We start from the raw sequence: 16,892 nt of genomic DNA, 5'->3' as shown, positions 1-16,892 counted from the left end.
ATCTAAACAGCTGTAAATTTCAGCTGTAGCTCTGCCTCGGCCTATGTCAAGATTTTATAACTCAGATTGATTGGGATTATATAATGCTTGCTGTGACTGACTGACTCCACTCAGTGGATCTGTAAAAGGGAAAGGCAGGAGTTCAAGTTGTAAAGAAGCCATGATAAAGATAAAGGCAAGTTCACTGGGGGCTGAAAGGGCCGCTACCCGACTGAGACTGAGAAATCAGACTGTGCTAGCGTTTTTGGAATTGCACATGGGGAACATTTGATTTCACAATTTGTTTCCGAGAATAGAACGTCACCTTTATTTTTGGCCTGCTGTGTCTGTGGAACTTGCACAGTTCTACTTCAGAAATGCCCTGCTGCTCATTCACACTTAAAATTAATGGACAGCAACCTGGGCAATCATAATCTTAAGATGTGGACCACTGAGCAAATTTTGGGCAAACATCGGAGGTTAAGCAGTAGATATTATTCAATTTTCATTAATATGTTGCAGCTCAGGATGAGAGTTGTTGACTTCACAGTGTTGTGCAAGTTAATGTAGTGTAGTAAAAGGGTATTTGTGAAATGGATTGGAAGACCAAGTTCTCAAAGACTGAACAACGGACCTTTATTAGCAGCAAACAGCAAACTCTTCTAATTCAGATAAGGTAAACCTGCTGAGGGAAGGTTCAACAAGGTACTGTTCATTAAGATGCTGTTAATGGCAGTGGTTTTAGGAATTTTTAACCAATCAGGACTGAGTCTTAAAGTTTTAAATTGTAATTTTAAAAAGTTTAAATCCTGAAACTAAGATGAATTTTAATTGCTATTACCATCATCATTAAAGGGCCATAAATGCGTTTTTAGTGAAAGATCAGTCTAGAATGTATTCAACAAATTGGAAACCTATCCAAGTATCTCAGGCAATTGAGAAAAATAATCAGCTGAACTAAAACGTTAAAATAACTGTAATTTAAGGAATAATTAGTTAGACCTTTAATCAGTTCTCTATTTACATTACATGGCTGTAACTCATTATTGTATTACTTTTGTCCATTGTGACTTACTTCCCAGCATGCATTGTAACACTCCAGAACCCTAGCTTACTTCTAGTTTTGAATGAAGGTACATGATGTGTCACAGGTTTTAAATGTCAGGACCCATTTCAACACATATTCCCACAGTCATTAGTCATCTCCACAGAGGTGAAATCTGTTATTAATATTGGTCTGAATGTGCCTGTAAAAGCTAAACAGACTGAGATGTGCGCAACATGATGATGCTCACCATGATGATATTTTTGTTACTGGAAACCAATTCTGATAATTCAGTATGATATAATAGTTGCTGGCTGAAGCTAATGCCTGTTAAGTGTATTGAACCTGTTAAATTGCCTTGGTGAGTCATTTTGAAAGTGTGGGAGAGCAAATTTTCCTCGCTAACTGACTGACACACATTGTTAAAGGGAACATGTGCAACCTAACAGGACTGACCTAAAATCCCCTTTACTTGTACAATTTAGCAACAGTGTCACTACATTTGGCAACTTATAAGACCCCTTCAGGGAGTCCGAAAAAGGGGAGCAATGTACCAACTTTTTGGCTATACAATATGCTTTCCTTTGATGAGAGTAGCTTCATGCTCAGTGAATCATTGGTCCTCCTGCTTTCTGTAGCTGAGGCTCAGCAGCATCCAGTGAATGTGAAGTTGACTGCACAGCATCATGCCTGAAGCGGATTTAACTGCTGTGCATCAATGGTATATGTGAAAACGACATTTTTCACTTGTTCGGGTTACTCAGCACTGAATAACCTTGCCTAACCTTCCCACGTTTAATATGTACTTAACCAGCATGTTTTGTGCGTAACAGTATCTGTAATGTTAATGGCCTTATTTCAAAAATGATGACCAACTTTTTCCACCTACTCGGCTTTTCAAATGTGTCAGCTTATCTTGAAAAAAACAAGTTCAAGTTCAGTTACTGGGGCCAATGAAATAATGGCGTACTTTCAGGATGTTTTAAAAACACTGGTTACTCCTTGCGCTCCTCAGGTTTAAGCAAGACAATTTTATTTATATAGCAGTTTTCATTAAAAGTAAACTCAATGTGCTTGACATTTAATTGCATGTACAAACTTTTCCCCACTTATTTTGACCGGGAACCTTAACTGAGTTGGGTTTAATTGAAATCAATACTGATAATGTTGTTTTTACATATTGATGAGCTGCGTTAGGCAGTGATGCTTGTTTATTCACAGTGATGTTTTTATTCACAAAAGATGCTCACATTAAATACTACATATTTGCTAGTAACCAATTAAAGGGTGCATTTATTATCCTGAGAACATTATGATGTGATATTATAAGCAGCTTTAATATTCGTATGCAGTTTCTGTGAAGAATCCTGTAAATGGGAAATGAGTAGCATGCCATTACTACAAAACACCACAAGAGGGCAGATGTGTCTTGCAAGTACAAGCAGTCAGTGAGGAAACTGGCAGTGAATTCATCTACTTTACCCCTGAGCTGACAGCAGGTTGTAAAAGACAATTGGATTTATAGTCTGTAAAGTTATCTCGCAGTGTGTTAATGTAAGATATTGCTTCCCCTTTTGTCTTGCAGCTTTTCCTGCAGGGCTGTGCAGTTTTAGCTTGAGCAGATCAGCACCATGGACAGAGACACATTTCGGTTCAGCACCCTGGACAGCTCCTGGCTGGGACTCAGTGGAGGATGAAGCTTCAATCGCTGTTCCAGGCTGAGATAAGATTAATTTGTACTGGCCCACAAATCACACTAAGTAGTATGTAATTGATAGGAGAATGGAAAATAAATTGCTTTGCTGCCCCACAAAGACACTAAGTAAGCTGCGTTTTTCTTTGTAGGACATCATGGTGGTCATACTTTGGTAGGTTACCTCCTGTCAGGACATGAAATGTGATGGCCATTTCCATGCCGAGCCAGAGCCACAGCCTGCCTACTCATGTCCACAGAGACCAGATGAGACAAGACAAGACAGTTCGAGGAGATGTAGCTATCTGGGATTTCCTCAAGCTGGGTGAGGGGGAGGGGGAGACGGGGGAAGAACGAGGATTTCGCAATCACTCGCCCACTACAACGAGGATGGCGTCACTGCACATACGTCAGACAGGGGGGTTAAAAAAAGGAGGGGGTGGTACTTCACCCTTCGTCTAGGCTGCAAATCAGATCAGTGAAATCTGGGGAAATGTGTAGCATTCAGCGGCAGCAGTGCTAACGCGATTTGGTGTATGTTTTAGTGCTCTCCGATTTTAGTTCAGAGCTCATGAAGGTATCATGACATAATGGAATGTTCGATATTCTACCCGAGGGACGTCGTGATTCGAGCTGAGCTCATCCTCTGCTCTGATTGGCTGAGGCACGTTCGATGCGGTCCCACAATAACACACGACAAACTCTCGAATCTTGGCCACATAACATTGAAGTGCTGTTAAAACGCAAAGCAGAAATTGTCGTGTGACTTTTAAGGACTACTTACTTATCGTGGAATATCAATTAACCCGTCCGGTATTCTCAAATTATTTTAGGTTTTTAAATTATGTTTTTCGAGTGACCGCGTTCGTGTTTATCTGTCCAAAATATTGACTTGCTGGTCAGAAGAATCAATATACAGCGCAGCTTCACGTGGCTTCATGCAAAATTAACCCACCCCCATCTTTTCCGCAAAATGGTATCACCCTGAGATCACACTCATGTTTGGTCAATGCAGTTCTAAGCATGTCAGTATTGGCACATAACCCATACTTGTGATGATTGGTTTTAAATGTCTTCAACAACAGACAACAGTAAATGAGCTGACTGGCTAAAAAGTAAAGATGCAGTAAAAATATGAGACACCACTTTTACATAGGCTGGTGATTATAGTTGATGGTGATTATAGTTTAATGAACCCCCACCCACCCACAAAAAATGTGGAACCTGTTTTCAGTGCAACATAGAATTATAGTGTCAGTAGCAAAGTTAAATCCAAAATGGAGTCCACAAGAATTCATCAGCCAAGTAGGTCGAGGAAAGAGTTAATTTCCAGCATTATTTTATTTAATAAAAAAAAAAAGGAGGTAATAATTGCACCCACACTGCCTAACAAATGTAGTGTTCACAGTGGGACTGTCTGTCCAGAGCCAACATCACATCCATAGACTAGTGTAATATTCCTTCATAGTCACATTGCAACCACATTACACGATCTTTCAATATGGACACCGGGAATAAGAGCTGCAATGGGAAAGGGACCAGATGACGTGGTGCTCCTCTGTTAAGCTTATTTTCCTTTCTGTGCAAGTTGACATCTGAGGGTGATCAATAGTGGAGGGAGCCAGTGATGTTGGAGCCAGAGAAGGGAGGGGAGGGGAGGGGAGGAGAGGAGGAGGAGGAGGCTGGGTGGAGGAGGGGGGTGGGGGGTGGACGTGATAGTCTCAGCCGCACTGTGAAGGGGGCCGTTCCTGTTGGTGGAGATCAGCCCGAGAAAGGCCCACCTAGTGATCATTTGAAGATATCTCCCATTTAGACGATAGTTTGACTCGACTGTGCGACAGAATCATAAGGGGACAAGTCCAAGGCTATTTGTAAATAGGTAAGCACTCTGTTTTTTTCCTCTTGCAATCCTTTACAATTGTTTTTTTTTTTTTAACATATAGAGGTCACCAGCATTTGAGGACCATGCATGTAAGCGTCGTCATTGGAAGGCACTGGTTTAAAAAAAAAAAAAATCTCTATCTTAGCTCTTAAGCCTGCATTCCTACATACATGACATGAATAATCTTTCTTTTTGTCTCAGTTTATTATTGATAGTGCATGGACGATGATGCAAAGGCTAAGATAGTCAGGCACGGATGCAAACGTGACAAATGGTGGACATCGTAAATTGGTGCATGTAGTAATTACAGGCTTGACCTGCAACATCCAGGATGGGACTCTGAACGATGGGTGTCAGATGCAGGAATGCAATTCGAGCTGTTGGTCTGCAGCCTGGTGTGTTTTTACCAAAACGTTTCCCAGCGTGTGATCGGACAAGCTCAGATTACATCCACATTAATTCTACGTTAAAACCGTAATGCGTGCAGATATCATAGTGGACATCGTGCTTCCCTTCCCCCAGCAACGTTGTGTAGCTCCTGAAATAAATGCCACCTTCTAGTGTAATATTGCTGTAGAGTGTCTCTTGAAAAGGCCTGCGCTTTTTCCCAGGTGCAGTCCTGTCATCTCGCTGCCACCGAGAGTAGCATTACAGGCGAGCAATAATTAATGAGCGCCACCACGATTAACCATTTCATTGAAATCTTTTTGCCTTTTAATATTTCATGCATTGACGAGGATGTGAAAAGGGGGTTGAATGCATGAGTGAACGAGGAGGGGGGGTTTACTACAGCCTGATGACTGGACTGCAGCTGTCAAGATCGGCCACAGGAGGCGGTGCTGCCTTCTTTTATCATAACGTATGGTCTTATGTTAGACTGAAATCCATAAAACCTTGTTGAAATATATTGAGGTAATCTACTGAAAGTTGCTTAATCAAAGTCTGATTCAATAAATGTCATTTCTGCATAGAAATAAGCTAAAAAAAAACGTGAGACCTGCTATGGTGACTGACAGTATGTATGGTCCATCTCTCCACAGTAGCTCGGCCAAGATGGATGTGTTTATGAAGGGTTTGTCTAAAGCGAAAGAGGGGATGGCTGTGGCTGCAGAGAAGACCAAGGAAGGAGTCGCAGTTGCAGCCGAAAAGACTAAAGAAGGAGTTATGTTTGTAGGTAAGATGATCACAAATCTCTGTTTGCAGGTTATTTACATGCAAATCACACACAGGCCCACTGAGGCTGCTACTGTTCCTGCTTTATGCAGGAGCAGCAGCAAATAAGCAGAGAGAATATTTTATGACTTGGCTCGTGCAGCATTCCCACGTCCTGAAACAAATGGTTAAATAATACAATAACTAATAGCTAATAGCTTTCCCCATACGTGGACAAAACTAACGGGCTGCATGTGTTGCTTATATTTTAATCTTTTTGTTCAACATCATTATACAGTTAGATGATAATATTACACCAGCATGGTTTCCTCTGTATAACTGTATTTCTTTTATTGGACTAAATGTGTGGTGTTAGTTAAAATAATAGACATTTCACAGTGTGATGCATGTTAAAATACTACTGAATGCACTCCTTTGGTAGATTGAGTGTAGTTTATTATAGCAGCAGTAATTTGATGAATCACTCAGCCTGTCAGCTGATCAATATCTTGTTTTAGTGATGCAGGCTAATGCAGTGTATTAATAATCACCTATTTTACTCACTACATCAAAATCAGTAATTTAGCATTGGCTCCTGTAAATGTTGGTAGATCTTAAAAGAGAATACTCTGGGATAAGGAGTTAATTTGACATAGATGTTGCGATTCAAGGCTCTGAATGTCCTTATGCCCTCTCGCCCGACTTGACTGGGCCACAGGCAGGAGATGGGAACAGTGGTGGGGGTGGGGCAGCAGGATGGTGGGAGCAGCTCTTGCCACATGTCCCTGCATTGGATGGCAGCAGATTGTAAAACAGTCTAAGCTCGCGATCACCTCCTGAAGGCACAAGCTAAAAGGCCTCTGCTATTCTTCGTTTCAAAGCTGCTTAATTTGTAATGTAACACCATACAGATTGCCAAGTTGCTAAGTACTGTGTGGCAGAGATTACTGACTCAATCTATATCACTTGCATTAAATCATTATTTAAGTAAACACACATGACATGGAGGTAGACAGACACCTGAAAAAGCAGCTGGGCAGGTAGAAACTGACAAAAACATTGTCTCAATCTCTTTGATCACTGATCAAGACCAACTTTCTCAGTCTCCCTATTCCAGTTCAGTTTCTATTATGTTTCACTTGTAAATGCAGCGCTATGCATAATTTAATTGTCTGTGTTGCTGGGCAGTAATTCAGGATCATTCTTTAATGGTGTAAAATCGTTATGAAATAATGAAATTTTAATGTCATAATAGACAATGCTAACTAGTTCTATTGTCTAAATAATTCACACCATGCTCAGTAAATTCAATTGTTGAATAAAATTATATCAACCATAATTCAAAGAACCTGATTTGAGTTATCTAGTTGTGGTTTTCAGAGGTCCAGGGCTGCAGCTAAGGAGTCTTTTAATTATGTATTGATGTGAAAATCATTTTATTGATTATTCAATTAATCATTTGGTTCACAAAATGTCAGAGGAAGGAGTCAGACATCTTCAGGTTGCTTGTTTTGTCCAATCGACAGTTCACAATGCAAAGCTTTACAGTTATAAAAGATAAATAAAGTCCTCAGGACTGAGAAGCAGGATGTAATGTTTATTGCATTTTTGCTTGAAAAATGACAGAACTATTATTATTGCCATGTATATGTCACATACTACACAGTGGGGTGTAATAGGGATGTAACTTGTTTTATTTTATTTTATGTGATTTCATGGATTTCTGACCATATATTCATGCTGACAAATGTCACCATGTTGTTTATGGTAAATATTTTCTTCTGTGTTGGCTGGCTCTGCTTGTCACCCTCCAGTTGGTCTGGTCGGGGTGAGTGGGAGGAGGGCTGGGTGAGTCAGGGGACCCATAGCTGGACAGAGGCCCTGGAACCTGTTTTGTCAGTCGATGAGCTGTTGTCAGAGAGCCCAAATTTCCAGCGACACCCCCTGCTGGTAGTTCTACAGTCACCAGTTCATATCATTGATTTGGTGACCATATGCTTTTGGGTGCATACAAGTGACATGGGGGATTCTAGGAGAAGTTGTCAGATGTGTCTGCAATGAGATGGAATCCGGTTCCCCTGCATATTTAGCACCATGTCCCTGTCACTCATCTGCACAGCTAAGCATGTCACAACATGTGCAGGCTTGTGTTCATCTCCCGCATGTTACGCCTCATCTTGCCTTTTGCCTGTTGTGCACAGAAAAGGAAAGGAGCATTTCTGTGGCATCTGTGTGCTTCTGCGTGCTGCTTGTTGAGCGTGGTGATGCCCCAGAAAGCTGCGTATGATTTGCTTGAAGGCCCCTCTTGGAGGAGGGGTAAGAGTGATCTGATAGGTCTGTGGCCCACCTTTTGACAGCTGCTGCTGCTGCTGTAGACCGCCCACCCAGCTGAGCAGAGCAGCCAGCCTCAGTAAGTGAAGGAGAGGCGGAAATGAGAAAACCCTGCTGTACTACATGCCATTTAATGTCACAACAGCCTCATTCATAGAGCAGATAAATACCCTACTGTGACACCATGAAGTGTTTTCACAGAGCTGTTTTGAAAGCAAAGCAATAACTTTTGTGAAACCGCTGCAGTCTCACCACATCAGTGTCAGTATATGGCAGCTCATTTCTACAGTTTAATTGATCACTGCAACTAATATTTTCTTAACTACAGCTACAGCCTCAAATTACAGCAATAATGTCAGTCTTACCTATCTGTTTCAAATGCATCATTAGCTAATTGTTATTGTCAGTGTTCAGGCAATAATAATTTCATATATTTAAGGTAGAATTTGTGTGTGAAATGAATCATGGCTCTTTATCCTCATTTAAAAGTCAGCACCAGTACTAAAAGTGATAAATAGCATGAGCCAGCAAGGAAAAGAGTCATTAACTTTGAAAATGTCAGAAAAATCACACACAAGAACTAGATTTTTTTTTCCTTGTTAAAGATCACACTTTTTGAAATGTAACCTTTTTTTTTTTTTTTACTTTAACACTTACATGAGTTTGACACACAATTCTCAGAAATGATCATTAAGTCTGGTGGGTTTTTTTTTTTGGGGGGGGGGGGGTGGGGGGGGTTGTTCATTAACGAAAAATGTTACAGACAATCTTATGTGAAAGGTTATTTTTCTGGAGATGCTTAAAAATATCAGTTGTCACTTGTACTAGTTATGCCTCTATCCGCAACATCTATCATCCATTTGTGCCACAGAACTTCACCAGAGCCGGTGCTTAAATGGATGCATCCCTTAGATGTATGTTTTGCTTTGAGGCTCGTGTTTTGTAGAGACGGTTCTGTGCTTCATCATCATTTCATCTCTCCTCAGTTGGCTTTTAAAGGCCCTTAGGGACCAATAAGGCATGTGACTGCTGCACAGGAGAGAGGATGACAAGGGTTGAGTGATCAGGACCAGTGTGCACACAGTAGATTGCCCAAGTAGCTCAATGGAGTACAGTGAAGATGGATGAGATCTGCCAAAGGTTAGAGAATTGAACAAGTGGTTGTGGTTTAAAGCAGCTACAAAGTTTAATAACTCCACACAACAGAAGTACAGAAAAAGTCAAGTGCAGAAGCTGTGACTTCTTGTTGTGCCGGCAAAGCTTTGCCAAGCAGTGAACTCTAACCAAGATTTCCTACAGAATCACAAACTGCAGCTTACAGCCTGATCATGGGGTTCCATGAGATCTGACATTTGTTTCAGCAAATTTTTTTTTCTGGACTTGCATAAAAACAAATTGGGTTCAAAGTTCATTATGTCTGTTCCAACCATCCACACAGTTTATAATGTGAGCAGTTACAAGCAGGAGGCTGCAGTGCTGTAACATTGAATTAATTCTGCTTTTCTGTCACTGCAGCATCAATGCATCATGAATCACACTGTCAGGTAGATGACAGTTGACTTGTCAGGCTGGTGAAAGAGTAAGTCACTTAAAAATGGTGTGTTTCAACAAAGCACAAGGCAGCCTGAATCTCAGACTGCATGGGCTTGTTATTCATTTCATTCTGAATGGAAGAGGTGCTTTGGTGGTTAGTTATAGGAAAGTGTAAAATTCCTTTATCTGCATACATACGCACACAAAAGAAAACTAACCTCCACATGCAAAATGTCAAATGGCACTTGATTTGAACCTACATCTTTTTTAACTAATTATTTATTTATTTGTTTTAATTCAGGTAACAAGGCCAAAGATAGCGTGGGCACAGGTGAGTTTGTACCTCCGTTCGTCAAACCTTACTTGTTGCAGTAAGATGCTTAGTTTCATTACAGTGGCAAGAAACTTCTAACTGGAAAATGGCAGACTCATTATGGTGATTGGGGGGGGCAGGTGTAAGTGCTCATAATGTACAATAATCAATTAGGAGACAAAGACGGCAAAGATCATGTGCATGCTTTTAATCTGTCTGCAGAATCTGTTGAGATAGTCTTACGTGTGCGTGTGAACACAATGTTTGTGTGTGATTCTACAGTGGCTGAGAAGACCACTGGGGCTATGGGGAACATCGCCGCTGCCACTGGCCTGGTGAAGAAGGATGAGTTCCCCTCTGACATGAATGTATGTATGACATTGCAGCCATCATCAGCTCCCTGCTGGCACACAAGATTAACTCTGTACTGTTACACACGGTTTCATTTTCTGCTACCAGACAAAGTGTTGCAGTGTGTTCACACACACACACCTGCTATACAGGGACTGGGTTGGGTCTGACCTGTGAAACCATGTTGTTGTTTTACATGTTGTTTCTGTGTCGTCCTGAAAAAAAAAACAAACAAAACAGACCAGCAAAACTGAAATGCACATTTAAAAAGTACATCTGTGATCAGTAAAATTTTAGTATACATTCTAACGTACAGTATGTCATTTCTTTGATGTTGTATTTGAGAATACAAAACTAAAGCCAAAACAACTTTCTATTATTTTTTTATTATTGATTAATCTGGGAGTAATTGTTTCAGCAACAATTCCAGTATGAATCTAATATTGGGAAATGTACAGCACTTCAAAATGAAAAACACACAATTTAGTGTTACAGTTCCATAAAGGCAGATTTTTTCAAAATAAATAAATTAAATTAAGAAAAGTCTGTTCTGCAAAGGAAATGATCTCCTTCAACCACTGGAATAGTTCATCATGATTGTTAATGAAGTTATCAGGGTTACGTTTCCAAACTTAAAAAAAAAAACAAAAAAAAAACCACATCCTCCAGAGCCACAGGAGAAGAAGTAGTATTTCCCCATGCCCCAGGTAAATTATACCTCGTCAGTGGACTTCCCTTTCAGTTATTGCCCCATAATGAAATGACATCAAAAACTGCTTCATACATGCATGGTAACAGTACAGCAGCGTGCTGTTATTCCTGATTGAGCATTTTATGTTTGCGCACACGAGTCAACAAGCGAACAAGCGAAAAAATAACAACCCTCTCTTCCTGATCCAAGGCTCACTTACAGTTGGCTACTTCTTGTAAGTTGCGTTCATTAAAGTCTGGACAGGATCGTGGTTGTAGCAGGGCCAGATTTATACGGCTGATAAATCTGCATAACACTCCAAAACAGAGTTATTAGTCTGAATTTCATCTATTTTGTTCCTGAGCTGTCAGCACAGACATTTACTGTAGCTGAACTTGTATTTCCTGAGGAAACATGGCTGTGTTTTTGTTGTTTAGTTTGTTTTTTGTTTTGTTTTTTTGAAAAACTGAATATGTAAACTTCTGATTAACAGCTTTTATACAGTTAAAATTCAACAAAATAAATCATCCTTCTATGTTTGATGAAAATACACTAAAGCCTTGCTTTACACTTGAGTTTTTTTGGAGGAAGCTGAGGATTCTTGAGGATATATGGTTGTTCTGCACAGTCTGCACTGTACACACAGCAGCTTTCACTCTGTAGCTTCACCCTGTTTCAATGTTCAGGTGCCTTTAAAGGATCTGAAAAATCTCTCTGTGGGACTATCAGCTCCCTTCAACACACAGCTTTTCCATTATTATACCCTGCCCCCCCCCCAGTGACCTCTGTTAATGTCACTGTTCACATTAGGTTATACACGCCGTGATCCTGGAGGTTCATGGAGAGAGCTGGGACAGACTCAGCTTTCCACAAACACAGAACATGGGAAAACCAGCATATAATTTGAAGTGATGCGCATTTCCTTTTTCTTTTTGCAGTTGCTGTTTTCCTCCTTTGTTCTTTACCTTCAGTGACCCATTCACGCGCTGTCAGCTTGTTGACATTTCGTCTATCTCTGTCAGACTGTCAGGGAAACAGGGAGGTCCTCATCCTGTCCTAAGCCTTCATCCTTCAGAGTTGGACCCTCTCCACTGAGTCGTTAATCTAGTAAATCTGACAGCCTGCTCTAATAGGCTTCTGGAAGGCAGTGTCTAAGTGATAAAACTACTCATTTCAACACCCTGACAACAGACTGTTCAGCTGTTGACAATGCTATCACATGAGCAGAGCTGCCTTTTGTTTCAGTTTTAGCTTGTGCTGGGCTAAACATCCACTCTGTTTGACTCTGCAAATGTTTTAAAGGAAAAACAAAATAGCCAGTATTTTGCACTTTAAAATTGCACTTACATATCCATTCATGCAAGATACTGAACTTGGAATCGTTTGAAAACAGAATTCAAATGATTGTTTTAGACAGATTTGTGTTGCACGATCTGAACATGAGATTTCCTTGTGCTTGTGTCTCAAACTGAATTCAAATGTGTGACCAGTCAGACAGACAGACAGCTTATCTTTACTCTGTTATAATCACATAAACAGCCTTTTTCATGTTCACTTTTTCTCAGGCAATGATCCGTCTGATTAGGTGTCTTTGTGGTGGTTTCCCATTGTATAGCATTTAAAAGCCATGCTAATCGTGTTGGGGGGCTTACAGAAATAACACCAGCTTCATACAGCACACAGGATTATGGTCTGTTCTCCTCTGACCTAATTGACTTGATTAGTGCTGGGTTTAAAAATAAATGTGTGGTGACCCACTAGCTTTGTTTTCAGGACTTGTAGTAGTATGTCTCAATGATTGACTGCTGTCTGCTTCAGAAAGCTCTCAGAAGGAGTTAAAGGATGGTTAAGGCTCACATTGTTATGATATCAAGCTATTAGATGTTCAGCGTTACCTTAAACATTAAAGGACAGGTCTGGTGATATTCTGTATTTATCTTGATGTCAAAAAAAGCAATCAAATGACCAAAACCTTCATGGAACTGATCTGCAAACAATTATTGTCTGTCCAAAGCCAGATTAAGCTTATTAGTTTGTGCCATAGAGCTCAACTGCTGTCCAGAAAAAACACATCAGTGCAGTGTTCCTTCATTAACATGAACACACACACTGTAGTTTATTTTGAGTCCAACAAACAACGTCCCACTGTTCTAAACACTCTCTAGAGTATCAAATGTGTATTAGTCCGCAGCTGAAAATAGTCCCTTAAAAATCAGGTACTGAGAGACAGATTAATGCATTGTTGGTTTTCATCTTTTCTAGCCCCAGTTTTGCCTCTTATCAGTTACCATAGAGCTTTCTCTACCATTGAGGCTGACGAGAATATCACTGGTTTTTCAGGCATTTGGTCATAAATGTATTTTTTGAGTTGATGACCATGGAGATGTGACCTCTGGGGCTCCATGGATAGGAAACAGAGTCACAATTGTAGAAATTCTACAATTATCCATAAATATGTATAGATGGTATAGCTGTTACTTTCCTTTCTTTGTCTCTCTCTCTCTCTCTCTCTCTCTCTCTCTCTCTCTCTGTCTCTCTCTCTGTCTCTCTCTCTACAGCCTGAGGAGTATGGGCAGGAGGCCATGGAGGGCCAGGGAGAGGCAATGCTGGAGGCAGAAGGGGAGACATATGACGAGACCCAGCAGGTAACCAGCCTACATGACCCATAGCGCATGTCTGCACTACATTAAAGTATCTCATGTCTCAGCGTTTGAATTGGCCTATATGATTTTATTTTAAATAGCTATTTGTATGTGATGTTAAAAGCTCATGAAAAAAACTGTAAATCCATGGACAACAGGCAGGGATGAGTCCATTCAGTTACAGTATATGGAGACTCATCAGTATTCACCATCTCTGCATGGTTACACATTTTAGCTGTATTGCATTTCAATAGCACTCCACACTTGCCCTCCACTTCTGCCCCACACAAACACTACAGCTCACGCTGAGGTAATTCTCCTTCTCTGTGGAAATGAAAATAGAGGGTTAACAAGCCAATTGCCACATAGCGAGTACAGTGAATTTAGCACCACCTACCTACACAGAGCGTTGGGTGTGTGTCGGTGTGTGCATGGAGGAGGGATGCGAGTCTGACACAGATGGTTATTTTTGGAATTTGGCTGTCAGGGGCGAGACAAACTGTGCAGAACCTAATGCTTTGAAAACAGATTTTAAATAGCTCTAATAGTATATATAAAATATCCTTCAATGCATTTAATGTTGAAAATGATCATTTTACTCATGTATATAATTATTTAAATCACTGCACTGTGTTTTTAGCCTGAAACCTGCTAAATTCATGGTCAACATTAAAGTAAAATCAGCTTCAGTTGGTGGAAGATTTAATATTCTGCATGATCTGTGTTAACGTTAAATTTATTCAGTACATTTGCTGGGATTTGCTCTTCATTCCCACTTACAGCCTCCATCAGTGGATTACTGCATTAATCAGTTGAAGGAATAAAATGGAGATATTTCCTGAGATGCAAATTAAAAATGAATTTCTCAGCGGCAGTAGCTCATATCATCCGTGTCCTCCTCCATCTCTCTCCCACTCCTCCGCATCTCTTTCCCTTCCCCCATCCCTCGCTACACCAGGGTTGTGCAAGCTCTGTCTGAATGGGTGTGGTGATGACGCTCTCTGCCTCTGTGCATTGTGGGTAATGTCAGGGTCTCCCTGCATTGCTGTAAATATGGAGTCTGAGTGTTCAGAGTGAACCGAGCGTTCACTGGAAGGATTTTGAGATAGAAATCCATCTCAGCCAGTATCACACATGGTTTTGTGACTACATCAGATGACCTAAGACTATTGCACATTCCTGGAGGCTATGTTTTTTTATGATCATGTGTGAGGAGGAGGCGTGTGCAGGGTTACAACGATGATGGGAATGTGCTCACGACTCGTCCTTGAAGCTGGTGTGGGCTTGTGCTGCCCTCTGCTGGCTATAGAGACACTGATCCAGCAAAGGAGCTCAGCTGTGATGGAGTGACATTACCTTCTTCAGCACAGAGCTATCCTATGTTACCATAAGCTCTCTGTCATATATATTCTTCTTGAACTGATGTAAGTTCAAGTGCATGTGATTAAGTTTTAATTAAAGTCTTACTGATGAATTTACATCTAATCTGGAGCTTCTCTGTACTGCAGATGTGAGCCTTCCTGTCGCTTAAAATCTGTTCTTCTTTTCCCAGGAGAGCCAGGATTACGAGCCAGAAGCATAAAAGCATCAGCCCAAGCCACCATCCAACCAGCAGCACAATAATATTTCTAATAATAAAAAGGACAAATGCTGAAACTATTACAATTATACCCCTGTTGCAAAAAAACAACAAAAAAGACAAGCATTCCCACTGAAAAATGTTCTTCCTTCAAGACAAATCTTTTATTATTATATATTGTAAATGTCATGTTATTAATGTAATGTGTTGGGTGTAGGTATTTATTGAAATGTAGGATTTGTCCACTCAGTCTCATTTCCTTGATTCCCTCCCAATGAAATGAGACCAGAGCCAGGGCTTGTGACTTTGTACTTCTGTGTATCTGTATTTAGAAATGTGCAATAGATGTTCATCATCTTCCAATGAGACATTGGGAGTGGAAAAAATAAATATGTCCGGTTGCAAGCAGATATGAATACAATAATATCCCCTTAAGTGTCGACAATGCCTGTTTGTGGGTTTTTCTTTTCTTTTTGCATTTCTTTGGAAATTTTATTTGAACGTTTTTGAAGTAAGAGTTTTTTACATTGTATCTTTATAGTTGCTTGTGAAATCATTCCAGTAAATTATCTGTTAGAAATGGACAGAGTATACATGTTTGTGTGTGCGTGTGTTTGTGTGTACTGAAGATTTTAACAAGTCAATATATTATGTCTTGAAATCATAATGGTTGTCATATCAATATGTGCTTTAAATTGCAGGACTTGTCAATATTAAGGTTTATGTGTTAAGCCAGACATACAAATCCTCTGTAAATAAAAAGTAAAAAAGAAACCATTTGTTAGTGTTGTTTGATAATGTGATAATGATAACTCACTTTTGGTACTGATCACTCATTAGATTTTAAACCTCTTCGCAACCAATTCTTTTTCTGCCTGTTGATCTAAATTAGGATCTGTTATGCATCATCCTCGTTTCTTTTTTGCTCACTGTTGTCTGGGGGTTTGATTGCAGGATGTGTAGAATCTGCTGAGTGGGCTCTGGCCCCTGGCAGGACTCTGCCATAGTTGGGATGCCAGTCTGATCGGGCCTCTTTGGGCAGGTTTTGTTCGGGTTAATCCGTCTGGAACGTGCAGGCTCGGTGGTGTCGGGCTCAAACAGAGGGTATTAAACAGCCGCTCCCGCTGCTGTCGGCTCAGACGGATGTGTGGAAGCTGCAGGGAAAAAAGGCAGGAGCCATGGCCTCGTTCAAGAAGTCCTTTGAGGGCCTAAAAAGCACGAGCCACTCGGCTGCGAAAGGAGTCACGGACACCACAGGTACAGAACTACAGCTGTAAGATGAGACACGTAAAAAGAAAAACCCTGAAAAGGTCACAATGATTTGTCTGCTTGTTAATAAATCACGTTATTTTTATCCTTTACAACTGTTAAAAATGACAGAGTTGAAATGTTAAAAAGAAAATGTGTTGACTGCTATAATTTTTCCCTCCTGAGGTCAGTCACTCTAAGTCCCTGTGATGTGCTTTCAGTGCAGGCAGCTCAAGAGGCTGTGCAGCAGGTGGCAGACTCCTCCAAAGAAACAGCCAACACAGGTAACTTGCACACTCCTCTGTCTTTGAAGCATGATGAGGTGACTGTGGACATATACTTTTGAGCAGATAAGAGCTAAATGGCAGAGTCAGAATGTCAGAGGATGAAAAAATTTTGTTCCCAAATTAAGTGTTTAATGATCGATGAAAGATGAGCTACTGAAATGACATA

At 40.5% G+C, this 16,892-nt stretch overlaps 1 protein-coding gene across 2 annotated transcripts; it reads left to right on the top strand.

Moving 5' to 3' along the window:
• The first annotated feature begins 2,990 nt into the window (after window positions 1-2,990).
• On the top strand, window positions 2,991-15,886 carry sncb (synuclein, beta). 2 transcript variants are annotated; one of them, XM_041048410.1, is made up of 6 exons: window positions 2,991-3,042; window positions 5,640-5,773; window positions 9,917-9,946; window positions 10,211-10,296; window positions 13,529-13,615; window positions 15,165-15,886. In XM_041048410.1, exons 2-6 carry the CDS (start codon window positions 5,653-5,655, stop codon window positions 15,192-15,194), a joined length of 354 nt encoding a protein of 117 aa, XP_040904344.1. In that variant the 5' UTR covers window positions 2,991-3,042; window positions 5,640-5,652; the 3' UTR covers window positions 15,195-15,886. The 2 variants fall into 2 exon arrangements, with proteins under 2 accessions (XP_040904344.1, XP_040904343.1); XM_041048409.1 differs by lacking the exon at window positions 2,991-3,042 and adding an exon at window positions 4,549-4,596.
• Window positions 15,887-16,892: the final 1,006 nt, after the last annotated feature.

Source organism: Toxotes jaculatrix, chromosome 10 (genome assembly GCF_017976425.1).
Source record: "Toxotes jaculatrix isolate fToxJac2 chromosome 10, fToxJac2.pri, whole genome shotgun sequence".
Taxonomy (NCBI): domain Eukaryota; kingdom Metazoa; phylum Chordata; class Actinopteri; family Toxotidae; genus Toxotes; species Toxotes jaculatrix.
Note: the sequence above shows the minus strand (reverse complement) of the source record. Positions and strands in the feature narration are given on the sequence as shown.